The sequence below is a fragment of the Aphelocoma coerulescens genome, chromosome 9 (genome assembly GCF_041296385.1).
Source record: "Aphelocoma coerulescens isolate FSJ_1873_10779 chromosome 9, UR_Acoe_1.0, whole genome shotgun sequence".
Lineage (NCBI taxonomy): Eukaryota > Metazoa > Chordata > Aves > Passeriformes > Corvidae > Aphelocoma > Aphelocoma coerulescens.
Window position 1 is genome coordinate 14,069,100 of NC_091023.1, and position 16,586 is coordinate 14,085,685.

The 16,586-nt window shown below is 43.4% G+C and overlaps 2 protein-coding genes across 3 annotated transcripts; one reads left to right on the plus strand and one right to left on the minus strand.

Annotated features, from left to right (window-relative positions):
* Window positions 1–9,609: 9,609 nt before the first annotated feature.
* NCBP2 (nuclear cap binding protein subunit 2) lies at window positions 9,610–13,235 on the minus strand. 2 transcript variants are annotated; one of them, XM_069024422.1, is made up of 4 exons: window positions 13,042–13,235; window positions 12,771–12,952; window positions 11,860–11,998; window positions 9,610–11,297 (listed from the first exon to the last, which is right to left on the minus strand). In XM_069024422.1, the coding sequence occupies exons 1-4, from the start codon at window positions 13,120–13,122 to the stop codon at window positions 11,226–11,228; spliced, it is 474 nt and encodes a 157-aa protein (XP_068880523.1). In that variant the 5' UTR covers window positions 13,123–13,235; the 3' UTR covers window positions 9,610–11,225. The 2 variants fall into 2 exon arrangements, with proteins under 2 accessions (XP_068880523.1, XP_068880522.1); XM_069024421.1 differs by having other exon boundaries at window positions 9,610–11,998.
* Window positions 13,236–13,356: 121 nt separating this feature from the next.
* Window positions 13,357–14,093, plus strand: NCBP2AS2 (NCBP2 antisense 2 (head to head)). Its single transcript, XM_069024188.1, has one exon. The coding sequence runs from the start codon at window positions 13,409–13,411 to the stop codon at window positions 13,661–13,663; it is 255 nt and encodes an 84-aa protein (XP_068880289.1). The 5' UTR covers window positions 13,357–13,408; the 3' UTR covers window positions 13,664–14,093.
* The last annotated feature ends 2,493 nt before the right edge of the window (window positions 14,094–16,586 follow it).

The window sequence follows — 16,586 nt, forward strand, 5'->3', positions numbered from 1 at the left end:
CAACCTTAGTGATTCCATTCTGTGATTCCATGATCCAGTAACAGGCAGGCACTTGACTGCAGGCAAGCAAACACACAGTTACAAATGCAGTTGAGGGGTAGGTCACAGCACCCAGCAGCTCCAACAGCATTAGAGTTCCCCAATTAATTTAAATGTGTGACTCTGAGGCAGAATATGGTACACATTTGGTGGCTCTGACATCCACAAATCAAGTCACAGCAAGGCAGTGATCTGCAGCTTTTCTGTGCCTTCTCCCCAGAAGTTCGTATTTCGGCCTTAGCTTCCCATTAGGTGACCTTATGCTTTCCTCATTTTCAGCAGACAAGTCTAGCTTTATCAATTAAATTCTCCCCAGAAGGCACTCACTAGCACTGCTGAGCAAATTATACAGATGCAGAGAAGAGCAATCAAATGTGGTATTATCATCCATGCAGCTTGGAACATAAGCCAAAGAATATATGGGAGAAATTTAAGCAGGAAAGGACATTCTGCTAGCAGGTAAGCTGCTAGTGCAGAGACACTGGAAGAAAACATGGAGAGGAAGCAAAAGTTCATCAAGAAGTCACAATGCTTCAAATTCTAGCATCACTTTCAAAAAACATGTAAATTTCACATGCAAAACTGATTGATAACCTATTCTCAAATTAAAACACATTAAACTCCATGTGAACACAAGAAAATACCTTTTTATCACAGATACCCAAACACTGGAACAGGTTGCCCAGAAATGTTGTGGAGTCTCCCTCCTTGGAGATGTTGTTCAAAACTTGGCTGGACACGGCCCTGGGCAACCAGCTTTGTGCTTTGTGTGATCCTGTTGATGTCTGCTTGATACAGGTCAACCAAGGACTGAGATGAACAATTTCAGCTTTTCCTGTTTGATTTATACTGCTACTTTAATCAGATAAATAGAAAGGGAACATTCTGTTTTCCTGATTAAGAATCACATCACAAAGATGCCATATTTCTCATATTAAGCTATTGTTTAGTCAAATGCATTCAAACAGCCAATTTATTTTAGTGCTCCCAAACTCAAAAGGGATTAAGACCTGATGAAGTGCTTTAAAGACAATGTCCCGTCCCTCTGCCAGGTCTCACAGAAGTGATACTGGAGATACCAGATCACTAGCAGAGATGTCCCTCCAGTACAGATCACAGCTGCAAAGGCCCTTAACAAAGGCAACACTTACAAATTCTTAAGTCTTTAACATATAAAAAGGTAACTCACACACAAAAATGAAACGAAATGAAATTAAGCCCCAACAGTTGTGTGAGAGTTAAAGATGAGCTTTTGGGGAAGGTATTTCCAAGTTCACTCAAAGTTGTCAAGCAACTGCTGACACATAATGGTGATTCAGAGAAGGCAACTTTTGCTCTTAATGATCCAGACACAACTGTGCTTACAGTGCAGCCTTATTAAACCTGTGCTTACAGTGCAGCCTGCTCTGCACTCAGCTTTGCCGACATATGGCCTCAGCATGCTTCCTGTCACTTTGAATTCTTCCAAGGACAGATGTGGGCTGTGCATTGAAGCTGGTTGTCTCTGCGTTCCCTGCTGCACTCAGAACAGCTGCATTACAGCTGCATACAGCATTTACTACAGGAGGAGAGGAAACAGCCAAATGCTTTTGAGAATGGGACTGGGTCCCTGTCCTTTACAGGAAGGATGCCAGGCTACTTGTGGCAAACTTTGCAACCACAGAAAACAGATAATTTGCTATCAGTAAGTGAATATATACAGCTTAGCCAAAAAACAGGGAAATCTAGCCAAGCATCTAAACCTTTTTCTTCAAGACTTTAACGGTTGACAAGCACCAAAATCCTTTCCTGCAGCATTTAGCAGAAGACATAAGATGCTTAGCTGGAATTTTTCAAGGAAAGTATGAATCACGCTGCTTTAATAAAAAAATCAACTTGCAATTTCCTGGCTTCATGGGGAAAAATCAAATATTCAGGTTTCTTTTTAATACACTGATATATTAGGGTACAATGGAAAAAAAAAAAAAAAAGATAACAGTTCAGGAATAACGGCTGTCATTCCCACAGATCCCTGTGCTGCAGCTGCTGACATAAGAGAGTGAAGCCACTGAGTACGGCTCCATATCACAGTTCATGTCCAGAAGTGATACAGCTCAGAGCACCTCTGCTCCTACCAGAGTTAGCCCAGAACCCAATCAGCCTTCCACAAAAACCAAGAGATGCTAGTGAATTTTATAAATGGCAAACAGAACTCAAAAGACAAATGTGCTGTTATGCAGCACAGCAATGTCATTGCTGAAATGTATGTTGCATCATCATAACTGATCAACATGGCTCCTTCTTCCCCATTGCAAAGGTGCAACATACCCAGATTATGAAACTGCAAATATAGCAGTAGATGCAAAAAGCTTTTCACTTATAGGTTTATGTCCCCGGTCATAGGATGTTTTCCTTATAAAGAAAATAACCTCACATGTGAAGTTTTAGAAGTTCAGGTGCTCAGCACACTTAGCAAAATATTCTGATGTGTCTCAAATCTAGACTCTGAGATCCTCTTCTCTTAAAAAAATGTCCCCCATATATGACAAAAAAACCTCTGTCCCCCATTCTCCTCCCTGGCCTATACACAGTAATGCCACAAAGATCTCTGAATTAATTCTTCACCCACCCTGGAAAAAATCAAAGGAAAAGTAGGTCCTCCTTGTGGTATATTCAACTAACAAGTTCAGGCCTACTGAAATCAACAGTTATTTCACTCAAAAACTAAGCCATGAATGCTCTAAAAAACATTGGAATTTCACCAAGGGGGTTTTATGTAATTTTACACATAGCTTTTATTAATTCTTCAATGATTTTTTTAAATGAGCCCAGAAATTGAATGAATAAAGGGTTCAAAAGGAACATTCATCTGGTACAGACTTTCAGGGAACTATTCTGAGATTTTTCTCAACAAATGGAAATACTGTTCATGACCTGAGGGCTTTCTTTAAGGATCATAAATAGAGTATTTCCTATTTGAATGGAACTAGAATTCCTAATGACATAATTATGTTTTATACCTTCCCTCTTTGAATACCTATCTTTGAATCATGTCTGAAAAGCAACAATATAATCCTTACAAATGTGGAACACCTTTCCTCCATTTAAAAGGAAGGCTGAATAGAAATTGATGCTTTATTTCTACCTTTTGTCACCACTATTCCTTTGCAGTTTCAGTCTCTCACATCTCTACTGTAAGTTATACAGTCACTGATAGACGTTCTGGCAACAACATATTCAGCAATAAAAAGTCTTTAAAAATAATGAATTATTTTAAAATGTTAACACAAAATGCATTTTTATTATATGCTTTCTAAACTAGAAAATCAATTATGCCTTGGATTTTCAAAAATAAATTAAAAATAAATTGCTTTTAAAAAAGCCCTATTACACTATACTTACACTTGACTTTGTTCAGATATGGTGTATTTGGAAATCACAAAGAAGCTAATTTCCTAGGATTGTAACGATATGCAGCTAAGAGAGGAGAATTTCCTTGTTAAATTGCATAGCCCAGTATAAACTTCTGGTTAACATGAAAAAGCAATTCTTGAGAGGCAATTCTGCATTTTATGTGCCCTAACATATTCACTTAAAATCTATTAAAATGTAAAATATTAAAAACCTGAAATATAGATTCCAGTACTCTCACATGAAGTTCAATCCAGACTAAACTTCATGTGGATGTATCCATATACCCACAAAATAATAAAATTCTCCTAGACTTAATAGTTGCACTGCAGCCCCCTTCCTGAACAGAGCAGGCACCTGCCACAACCATTAAAAAAGGGAAATCAGCTTTGCAGCAGTGCTATGCATGCAAGGAAAAGCACCCAGATGTTCCCCACAGAAGGCAGCCACAGTACAGGCTCTGCAGCCTTCACCAGCTGAACACTGATCATCCTTCATATGAGTCAGTCAGACCCATTCTGCTGCAAACCTCCAGTGAAAACAGGCTCTCTGCAGTGCTACCCCTCCATCTCCACTGCCAGAGCCCACCACAACCCTGAGACCTTGAGAGCTTTGGTACTTGCAGCATTCAGCTTTGCATGGTATGTTTTCTCCTCTCTCGGAACAACTCTGTGTCTGGGAATAGTTAATTACCTTCAAATTTGTCAGAAGTTGGAGCCCTGCCTCATTCTTCAATTCTCAGTTCCATATTCATACCAAGGAGGGTGTTGTGCCTGCCCCGGTGTGCACTGCTTAGGGAGAGCTCCAGCCTGCCCAGCACCTGGCCCCAGCCAGGGGGACAGTTCACAGAGCACGAGGAACAGCACCACTCCTTCACGGACAACAAAGTGATTTTGATTTCTAACGGGAATGAGACATTCCCACACCTGTTTTAGTTCAATTAAACATCTTTAGGGGAAAATTTATGATTAAACACAGAATCAACACTGTGTCCAGGGACTGTTGATGGACACCCCATATTTATTCAGGCTTCTGAGCCTCTTTTAGTGTTTAATTAATTTTGCCTTGATTTGTGTCTAGAATCTGAATTACTGACAAATCAGCTGGAATCTTCCCTCACCTTTCACATCTTCCAGGTTTGTGTGCTCTTCTGAAGCAATGTCTTTCCTGTCAAACTCTGTAAACCAAGTAATATTGCTGGCCATCATGGCCTTGGATTCTGAGAAAAATTCTGTCCTGCATGTGATTTTGGACAATTATCCTGAGGAATTTTTAGAATCCCTTTCAAAATGCTCTCATTACTTTTTGTGACACTGTTTTGCTCAGCTTCCCTAACTCACTTTGAGATACAACTCAGGAGTCAATGCTGTTCCCAAAGGCCTTTCAAGAATTTGCCTGGTGTGTCAGCATGTTACATGCTTAGTTTATGGAGAATTAAGTAGACAAAGTTCATTAAAACACATCCAGTAATTTAGCACTATGCACACAGATCTCACTGAACTCCGTGGGAGATAGAAGTTCCTGACAGGACTGTACCCTGTAAAACAATTCATCAAAACATCCACCATGACTCAGGGAGTGGGTGTGAGAGATCTGAGTAACTTTAAAAAATCTCTCCTGAATGTCCCCCTGGCAAGCTCAGACACCAGCACACACCTGCTCCTGGCATCTGTGCAGGATGGAACTTTGTAAGATTGCTGCTTGAAAGCTTTTTCACATTAATATAAAGATTCCAAATAGCAAATTCAGCTGGGAATTTAAAGCACAAGCAAAAGTGCAGATTTAATGGGAAGAAGTTCTTTCCAGTTTGTGGAAATATATTCTTCCTCTTACTGGAGTAAATTCAAAGGGGGGAAAACCCCTACAAAACCCCAATCACACGCCAGTCCTTTGCCAGCCTGCACAACCTTTCAGTTCTATGGTGCATGCTGTTGTGATGCTTTCAGAACACATCGTTCCTTCCACAACAGCTCCTCAGCTGACTGAGAATCCTGGCAGCCCTGACTCATCCTGGAGCCAGACATGGCTTCTCACGACATCTTGTGGCAGCAGGAGCAGCTGACAGGGCTTTTATTTTCAAAAAAATAATTTAAGATACGAAACAATGATATTGCAGAAAATCAAACACACAACAAAAAGGAACAACTCATAATCAATTAATTTGAACAGACTAGCAGCACTTTCTCATAACAGGAAGATTCCCCATAAAATGAAGACACAAAGCATAAAAAATAGGAGCATTATTTTAAAGTAATAAAGTCAGAAAACTGAAACAAAAACACTCTAATGCAATTCAAAGTGCATGTGAAGTACAGATGTACAACTATAACACAAGTATGTATTATTAGCACTTAACATATTCTTACCTATTCTAACTAGAAAATCAGAATTTTCTTTGCACCTTGTTGCTTCCAGGGAGAGATTGGTACAGAAGGGAAAAGCTTCACTGTTCAGAAGTGTAATGACAAGGTGACTCAATTAGACTAATTTATTCTGATATTTATGTTGCATGTAACTGGATAAACAGCAAAATAGCAAATCTTATTTCTCATTTGTTTTCAAATTATGTTTTGAGAAAAGATGTCGTTTAATTTTACCTGAAAAAACAAAAATTGTGGTTCAATACTATTCTACTTGGAACACATCAGTCCCAGAAAAATTATGAGATGGCCCACCTTGAAAAGGAAATCAGAAACAGCTCCAATTAAATAAATTAAACCCAACAAAATTATTTAATACACAGTCTTCTTTTCACAAACATACTCATCAAGGCACACAAGAAAGATGTCTTCCAAGTCATTAACTGAGTAAACCTTAATTCACATTGGTTTTTGACGGAAGGTATTTCACTTTTTCTCTATGCAACTTAATGTCAGAAATCCTGACTCAGCCCCTCATACAGCCTCTGGAACAGTGGCAGTTTTTCCTGTCAGGGCAGAAACAACTGGCTTTGTCTAGACTTGGTAGGAGGATAACAGAACAAAATACAAGCAGGTTTTATGTAGTCAGAGATGAGCACTGGAGGACAAAGAGAAAGATTCTGGGAGGAATATTCAAGCAGGACTGCAACTCTTACTGAACAGGTGTGAAACGGTTTTCAAAAGCATTTGCTGGAGCACCCTCAAAGCAATAAAATCCTACACCAGGAATAACTCGTATTTGTCCTTCAAATGTGAAAAAAATAATAATCTACATTTCACTCAGGTCATGCACACTGGGATTACTGCACCTACTTGTGTGTCTTCTTTACTCTCACCTGTTACTGTACTGTGAAACATATTAGTTAGCAAAGACAGCCCTGCCAGCACGAGGACTGAGGAGACCAAGCACCTCATCCACCACAGGCTTGTCATACACAGCATCAGCCTCCTATGAATCAGACAAAAAATTTTTAAGATTAAATAAAAGGGCACTTTCCCAGAGGGATACTCAGAAGCAACAGACATTTAAGCCTGCAAAGCCCCTGAAGGACTACTGTGACTCTACAGAAACAAACCAGACATTTAAAACCCTGCCTAACTTCTTGTCAAGCTGCAGACATTTACTTTGTGTGCAATAGAGAACTTCAATTTATAAACTGCTAGAGACCGAAAAACAGACTGTTGGCACAAGATCTGCTGGCACAGTTACACAAACTACAATTAATGTGAGATTGTGAAACATGGATTGGGTATCTTAAGAGTCAAGCCCTCCTCCAATATCATGGGTGTGCTTTGGCAAGATCCGAAGAGGTTGCTGGGAGCAGGGAGAGATGTCACCACACACCACTGCATATCACAATCCAGTGGAAAAGGTAATTAAGATGTTGCTAAACAGAGATAACAGCAATGGGCTACAAACCTGCAAATCCTGACCTCCGTTTGCCTCCACTGTGAGAAATGGTCTACAAACTAAAATTATCTCCTTGATGAAAATCATGGTTTTGGTCATTTCTACAACCAAATCAAAGTAAAATCTCGACAGCACAGCTGCAGCCCCTGCCCCGCGCCGCTCCCAGCAGCTGCCCCCCTCGTCACCACCAGAGGGGGCCACCGACACCTCACCGGAGCTGCCCCCCGGGTGCTCCACGCTCAAACTTCATCTTCCTGCTGAAGGAAACATTCACGTCACACCTGAACTCACCAGCTACTCCAAGCTGCAAAGACAACTTCGGCTTCCTATTTATCTTTTTTTTTTTTTTCTGTAAAGAACCCAAATAGACACTCAAATGGCCTTCAGGTAGAAGCTAAAATAATCTTGGAGAATATTACCTCAGTGAAGTAAAGCACATCTTTGTCTCAGAAAGCAGGTTGGGAAGCAGAATGGCAGGAAGGTGATCCTCAAAAATTATGGAAGCCTGACACAAGAACTGATCTCTCCTGCTTTCAGGAAGGAGTTTCTCAAGGTCAGCAAACTTTCTTCTCGTGCAACTTTGTCCTCTACTGGCAGGGGTGCAAAATACTTCCTACCTTTGTGCAGTTACACAGTCTTAATGTAAAAATACTATCATTTTATGGATTCAAAAACACAATGTTTGGAAGCCCAGGACACTCTCTCCACCATCTCTCATTTTTCAGTACACCACCTGCAGTGAGTAAGGCCCCATATTCCTCTGGAAGTACCAAATACACTCAGCTAGGAGCAGAAAACTGAGACTGCAAAGAAAAATGCACACCTTAATTTGTCTCCATTTATATGCTCTGGCATAAGGTACAATTTGTGCTTTAGAAACGCAAATAAACAACAGTTTATGAGCAGGTCAGTCCCTGTGGACTGCATTCCTTTGACTAGAACTGTCTTTCATCTAGAGATGAAACCATGAACAAACCATGTCGATTTTAGTACTTTTCATAAATTTTTACCTTCACAAGAAGCCTAATCTGACAGGATGTGGAAGATGAAGTGCTGGATACTAGCTGAAATCGTTTCAGTATTTTTTTCAGAACTGTCTGTGTAGGAAGGACTATTAACACCAACAGCTGTTGTGCGTGCACCAACCTGAGCAGGACCATGTCTGCTGCACCAGGCAGTGAAGTAACCTAACACACAGACCACCTTGGAATGAGCCTGCACTGAGACACTGCTAATGGGATTATTTTGTCAGTCATTGGAAACAAATGCCTCTAATGCTTTTACACTCCACTCATTTTACCCTGTAATACCAAGATTCAAATGCTGTGGATACAAATCTTACTTGCAGCCATTGCTGCCTAAGAGAGGCATGTAAATCACGTTATGAGCCTGCACCAGTCTGAAGGAGAGACTGAAGCTGTCACTGCTTTAATTTCTAACAGCCTCCCTTCCATCAAAGCATATCTAAGTTTACACTCATATTCTTAGCTGCTGTTTTTCTTTATGGATACAATTCCATAAAAGTAGCTAATTAAGATGAACAAGTACCTAGAAGCACTACCACAGAGCTTGAACTTCCATGAAAGCACTCGTAATTGTAAGGAAGTAGCATGTCCAAGAAGCATGGGAGATTCTGTCCTTCTGAGACAACCTAATCACACTGCACCAGCATGTCAGAAAGCTGTAGAAGTCTCCAGAAGAAGTTTCAACAACTTGATTCAGTTCCTTTCATTAAACACTAGGTTCAGCAGACCCAGATCTCATTTCAATTAGGGAAGGCAACAATCAAACCATGTTCAATTTCCTCTATATGAGCTTTTGAGATTCTAAGAGTTCACATGACACATCATGTGGTTTTAACTCCCATTTTGATTGGTATCACTCTCAAAACAGAAAATCTCACTTTAAAATAGACTCCTTCCAGACCCGTTGCACATAAGCAGCAAAGAACAGTAATTGTTGTGACAATCTTATTACCACCTCCATTTCATTTGATAATTACTGTCTGGCAGTACTTACAATAAAAAACAATTTTAAACCTCATTTTTGTAAGGAAGATCACCTAGAAAATTACTTGTTACACACCAAAGACTTTCACATTTACTTCACTATCAGTACACAATTTCTGTCCTGTAACCCAAAGAAATCCAAACCAGAATGAAGAGCATTAACCAAACACCTTTCAGAATCCCAGTAAGAAATTAATAAGTCTGAAAATCCAGTCAAAGGGAAAGAATATTCATTCTCTCCATCTTAAAAGAGACTAAAACAAAGGATGTGGCCAAGAGTCTGAATACAGCTCCTTTCTGAATACAACTGATTCTGTAAAAAAAAAAAAGAGTAACAAACCATTTTGATGTTGCAGCTTTATTTAAAAGACAGTGACTAGAGTTTTTGGCAACACATTTTTTATACAAAGTTGATACAATGAAAAATAAACTTCAGCAATGTTCTAGAGCAGATTACAGGCTGTAAACTCAGAATAAAATGTATTGTATTGGAAAAGATAACTTTGTTCCAAGTCTTGTTTGCAGACCAGTACCAAGTGATCCCAAAAATCTAGCTTTACTCTACATGCCAAAAAACCTCAAAGCCCACCCAAAACCACATTTCCTAAGTAAGCAGTTGTTCAATCTCACTGGTTTGGCAACCTACAGTAACAGTTGTGACTAACTGTACACAAGAAACACATCAAGATTTCCTAAATACCTTCAGTGAGTAAAGATCAACTTCCACATACCTTTAAAGGTTTCTAAGGAGTCATGGACAACAAGGTATTTGGACAAACCTTTATGAATGGCCATTCACATGGAACTCAGAAGTCCATGAAGAAATTCCAAAGCCCTGTAACAGTTCCTTTTAAACTATTTCATTTCAGCAGGTCAATTTCATTGATCTTGGGATCACATTTTTTAAACTTATGTCTGCAGTACACCAAAATTCCAATATATCAATAAGCAGTATGAATAGGATCCAGTGGGGAAATAAAAAAACCAAAACCCAACAAGCTACACAATCCTGAAATTCTTTTGCCATTCTTATCACAAGCTTAGTAGAAAGTTTTGGGCTCCTCCCAAAACTCTTTTGTTACTATTTTTAATTTGTCTGAAATCAAGTTTCTCAAATAGAAAACCTATTTTGGGAAGAAACTTTCTCATAACCCCAGGTCCTCAAACACCCCATTTTGGGGGTAACTTGGCTTCATGCACCCCTTACAGGCACAGGGAAGATATTACCCTCAAACATTAAGGCTGTAGAGAGCTACCAGACAGGGCAAAATATTAATACTCAAACTGTGAAAATAACAGCTACTGTAATTCTTATATTTGCTGTTTTCTGTCACGCAATCACAATTATACTTTGGAGAAGACTGCAGAGGTGTATTTCCTGCTCTCTTCTTACTTTGTGAGTCCTGAACTCAATCTGATTTGTTTTATTATGGCTGTTCACTTAATGTTCTCTGAACAGCACCAGTGAAAAAGGATGCTAAACCAGTAACCCCAGAAAATCTGCAACTTAAAGTCTTCCCTAGAAATTGAAAAATTTCCTTAGAAATTCCACTTCCTTTTCAGGCTCTTTGCCTTTTCTTTCATCTGTGAAACATCCACCAATCATCCTTTATCATTGCTCTCCACCCTGTGATACCAATGTAAACAAAACCCAGTGGTAGAATAATCAAGTTTTGCCAGAGAAGAAAAAAGCACCATAACATTACATCTTTGTTCCTTTCAGTAAGTTACAGCAGCATGTCGAGACCAAAGCCCCAGGCATTCTAATGCTTAAAGCCTTGCTCCCAGGTCCTCTGCAACGCTTTGGACCCTGGTATTAAAACAGAAGAGGTACTGAACATAGGATGTGCTCACAGAAACATGAATAGGAGTTTCTGTGAATACACGTGCCACAGACCTACTTTGTGCCTGGGGACATTCACAATGCAGATTTGGTTCTCTTGTGAGGCTGAGGAGTCACTGGCACTGAACAGTTTTGCCATAGCCACCTCTTCCAGCATCATAGTCTTGCCGATATTCATCTCGGACCTTACGAAGGAGGGAGAAAGGGAAGTCCAGTAAAGACAAGGAAAAACAATTTCTCAAAATTGTTACACCATTAGAATACAGTTATACTGACATCACAACATGTAAGTGGCTACACAGAGCTGACTGACAAAACAGAAGCACATCACGCAGAAGCCCAGAACAGCATATCCCAACCTCATCTTTAATTGTGTCTGGGGACACAGTCCAAGCAAGGATAGCCAGCCTTGGGCTTCAGCAGTACAACACTGCCACCTGCTCCACTTGGGGTAAGCCAACTGCTGTCCTGTGTGTTCCTGACACCCCCTTACATTTTCTGGGCTTACTTGTAAGTATTATCTCCCCAGGAAGCCAAGAGTTGTTTCTGCAAGTACTTTTAGTGAAATATATGAAAGAGTTATTTATTCTCATTGGATTACACTGCCATTGATCAGATGTGTTCCAGTGTTATCTTAAACAATGACCCCTAAGTTGCTATTTCTGAAATTGTTCTGTGCTCATTCAAAACCAAGAAGTTTGGCAAAGTCATCATTCCCTTAAAACCCCAGGCTGTACAACAACCTACCTGTCCCCCTGATCTTCCACGGCCATACTGCCTACCCTCCTTAAATCCTGCATCCCAGTCTGTCCTTATGATCCTGTCGTCAAGTCTGGTCCCGTTTATGTATCTCATTGCATTTTCAGCATCTCCTCTAGCATAATACCTTAGAATAGGTTAATGAAAAAAATGGACTTCTACTTTCAACACATGGAAAAAAGAACAATATCAAATGGGCTACAAAACCAAGTCTTTGCTTTAACCAGGTTCCTGCTCAGTTACTTCAAAAAGCAATCGCTTTTATGAAGCTACACCAGCTGAGAAAACTGCTAGTGAAAGGCAGGAACGTGCAGGAACTCAAGCATCAAAAATGCACGTATTGGATTAAGTTTGTCAATTACGCCACATTTAACAACACAAAGCTCTACTGCTAATGAGTGGGAAGCCCCAGGCATGCTCCATTCATGCTGCAAACTTCCACCATTCTGGTGAATTCACTAGAACCAATAACAGAATGATCCTCGGAAACGTGCACATAATGAAGTCACGTGACAGGCATGAAAGATGCCAACAGAAACTTTACAAGTATGCGTGTACAAAAAGAAAGACATTTTTACCTCGGCACGGAGAATATGAATTTACCGTAGAGGTCAACTACCTAAGACATGTCTGTGTTAAAGTATCAAAGCGAAAGCAATGTGTTAACCCCGCTCGACATGCACTGTATGTTCGAATCGCAGAATCACGGTTGGAAAAGACCTGTAAGATCATCAAGTCCAACCGTGAGCCCAGCATTGCCCTCTTTCACCAGGGTTTCCCACAGACGCTTTAGCAAACGATTAATTTTATCCTCGGAGAGCTCTCCCGCGACGCAGGGCCCGCAGTGCAGAGCAGTTCACCCACACCCTGACCGCTCCTGCCGCCCCGCACAAGGATACTCCACGAAGCAGAAGCCGCAGGCGGTTTTCTTCACTTTGTCCAGCCCCATGATGACCTTCTTGATGTCTCCGCTTTTCCCGAAGAGCTCGTGGATCTGCTCCTCGGTGGTGTAGAAGGACAGGTTTCCCACGTAAAGCGTGCAGCTCTTCCTCAGGAGGCGCTCCTGGTCATACCGCGTCCCCTGGGCCGCAAGGACACAGCGTTACCTCACGGCCCGGCCCGGCCCGGCCCGGCCGGACCGCGCGGCGCCCGCCCCCGGCCACTGCTCACCCGGAAGTGCTGGTCTCGGTACTGGCTGAGCTCGGCGTAGGAGTCGCTGCGCAGGATGCTCAGCGTTCCGCCGGAGCTCATGGCGGCGCCGCCCGATCCGGCCGAGGCCAGCCCAACCCCGCAGGCCCGGCCGGGTCCCACCCAGCCCAGGACCGACCGACACCACCCAGCCCGGCCGCCCCTCGGCGCCCTCCCGCGCCCCGCGCACGCGCTCCACGGCCGCCGGCCGCGCAGCCAATGGCGAGGCGGCGCGCGGCTCTCGCGAGCGCGGCGAGGCGGGGCGGGGCGTGCGGCACCTCTCGCGAGAGGCGCGGGGCGCCCTGTGCGCGGGGACGCTCGGGCGCCGGGTCTCGCGAGAGTGGTGGTGATGGCGCTGCTGCGGGCGCTGCTGCTGCTGCTGTCCAGCCCGCGGCTCGTGGAGCGGCTCTCGGAGTCGCGGCCCATCCGCGCCGCCGCCCGGGTCACCGCCGCCGCCCTCACCCGCGGCCAGCGCGACCTGGCCCCACGCTTGCTTCGCCTGCGCGACGCCTTTCTCGCCGAGCTCAAGGACGGCGCCCGCGCGCGGGGGTGGCCGTGGCCGCGCGGGCCGGGCCGCGGTGGCCGCCCCGGCTCAGCGCCGTGATCGCCGCTTCGAGCGGGAGGCAGCTGCGGACAGCGCTGGGGAGGAGACGGGGACCGCCGCCGCTTTCCTGCGCCGAGCGCACGAGCACACGGAGTGTGTTGGAGCCGGCGGGTGAAGGGCCCCGGGCGCTGGTGACAGCGGGGCCCCGGCAGCCGCTCCGGACCCCGGCGGTGCCGGGCTGTGGATGGCGAGCTGCGGACTGGACGGTGCGTTCCACATCGCATGGCCTGAAACGACTCCTCCGGAAAGCATGAACACGGGAAGCTGCTCCTCCATCGGTGTGATGGATTTCCATTTCAAAGACAGTATACACGTTCCACGGTTCTCAGGAACAAGCAGACTCACGTTATAGTCGTCCACAATGCTGTGAAGATTGTCACTTTTAGGTGCTTGATAAGAAACTTGAAATAAAACCACAATTCTCACGGGAGTACCTGTAACAATGTCTGTGTATACAGCAGTAATACTCTATATTTGATACAATTTTGTTACAAAAAGGGTTTTAAGTGTTGATGGTGATGGACAGGATAATGGACATCTTACTGGGGGGTAAAAGAAATTCAGTAGCTATCCTAAAAGCACACCTCAAGTCTATCGTAGCAAGAAGGGTTTACAGGGAAAATAAATGACCAATAGAGCCACCCTACATATAAAGGGAAATACAGATATATAATGGAAAAGGATGCATTCGTCATGTGTAATGCATTGGGGAGGTTTGCTTAAGATGCTGGATCTGATGACATCTATGACACTACAGCAGTTAAACCTTCCTTCAGAGCTTGTTTCATGGTTTGATCCAGCTGAGTAGAGGCTCAGTTAACTGGGGAGGGTCACTTCCTTACTTGTATCATACCAGGTGAAAGCAACCTTGTACATTGTCTGAGATACAGTTTCCTGCACTGCTGGTAAAATTAAACCCTCACCAACAAAGACAGGTGTGCATGGATGGAGAAACTCCATCTACAGTGTAAATTACAACGGTCTGGCTGGTGAGACAAAAGCAGTATATTGTCAATCTGAGCTGGTACTTCTCGTCCAGGTTCCCTTGTTGGCTCTCTGCAGGTTACCTGTGCAGTGGTAGAGCAGTCAGCATCCTATGGGAAAGGTGCTCCATTACATCCCCCAAGAGTTTCAAGATGTTCCCCACTTAGACTGCCAGAATTTTTAAGTTTTACAAAAATAATTTTCAAGACCAAGGTTGTTCAAGAAAGCTGAAAATGGGAAGCTGGACATGGAGTACCAGCTGTGGCACACGGTTGTGTCATCCCAGTGTAAGAGAGCAAAAAGAAAATTAACTTTGAAAATACATTAGCTGTCACAATGCTTTCACAACTACTCATACTACTTTGTGAGTCACCGGTACAAACAGACAGGCACCTCCTCTCCCGCTGCCTCCCCCCAAACAAACCCCCTTAATTTACAGAAAGGTCAGCAATGAGGAATGAAGGATGTGGGTGAACATACAGGGAACACAACACAAAATGCTTTACAAGAGAACAAGAGCTATGTTCCCTAAACATCTAGGTCATAGCTATAGGTTGGAAAAAACAGGCAAATCCCTCACACATTGATTTTTCCTAGCTTCTCTTTAGAGCCTGGCATCAACCTGTATTATTCTTGTCTCTGTTGAAAACCTGTCTCTTAAGACCTTATGTAAGGTTGAGTGGGTGAAGAACTGCCAAAAGCATTACCACCTTTGTGAGCAGAAATAATTCAGATGTCAGATTTGTTTCAGAGAGAGAGGCTTGATCTACAATGCATGTAGATGGATGTTTTGGATCCAGAAGTTCACATAGGCAAAACCAAAGATTTTAGGTCATGCTGTGCTATTGAGCACATACACCATGGTCAGCTGAAGCCCAGTTGTTGGTGTCCAGTCTAAAAGGAGACTGCTCTCCAGTGGAAAGCCAGGATGTGAGCCGTCATTCACACTGAGCTGATTTAATGGAGAGCAGTTACTGCAAGGGGAGGGGGCGCAGGGCATCCTCCCTCGGGGCTGCCTTCCCTCCACGGCAGCGGAATCGAGGGATTCTGCTCTGTGGTGAGCCCGTTCAGAGATTCTTCTGGTCCAATGGCACGAAGGATTAAATCCCTCCCAGTTACCCGCTTTCTGCCTGCGCAGCTCCTCAGTCCAGCTCCCGCAGGACCTCTGCCGGAGTGACAGTCGTGACAGAGCAGCAGGAAGGAGCGCCCGAGCTGCAGCCGCGGAACCTCGGACACGCTTGATGCCATCACAGCGCTGTCCTCCCGAGCTGCGCGGGGCGGTACGTGGGTAGCACGTTCACGAGGATCGAACTGTGGCAAGGAAGGCTAAACGGGCAAAGCTTGGATTTTAGGATTTAGCACAAGTGCTTAGGCTGAAGCATCTTCCATGTTCTAAATCAGATTCTGCCAGATCAGTGCTGGGGATTTTTCAAGACGGACCCACCCAAGGCAGTGGTACAGTACTGTGACTGCAGTCTGGTCTAATGAATTTTTAAGAGCATAAAATAAAAGATTACTGAGTCAGACCAGCTTTTTTCTAGCCCTGTAACCTCTCTCCAGCAGCTGAATTAATATCTATTATCAGTAAACACCCCGCAGTCCCCAAACCCTGTCAGAGATTATAAGAGCTTTCAAAAATAAATCTCACATGGAAACAGCTAAGTTTCATTCACAGTTTTGGGGGACTCTGATTTCATCCCCTCTCATCAGGAGAATTACAAAAGTTCATATGAAACACCACAGGGCTGAATAAGTCAAATTTAAAGCAGGTTCTATCCAGAACTGGCTACCCTAAGAGCATGAGGAATGGGAATAAAGAGATGTGGGAGAGCTCCCAGTGCCACTGCTGGTGCTGAAAGGGGGGTGTGTGAAGGAGGAAGGTCTCACAGCACCATCAGACAGCACCCAAATAAAGTAAAAAACTAAAACTTTGTTCTGC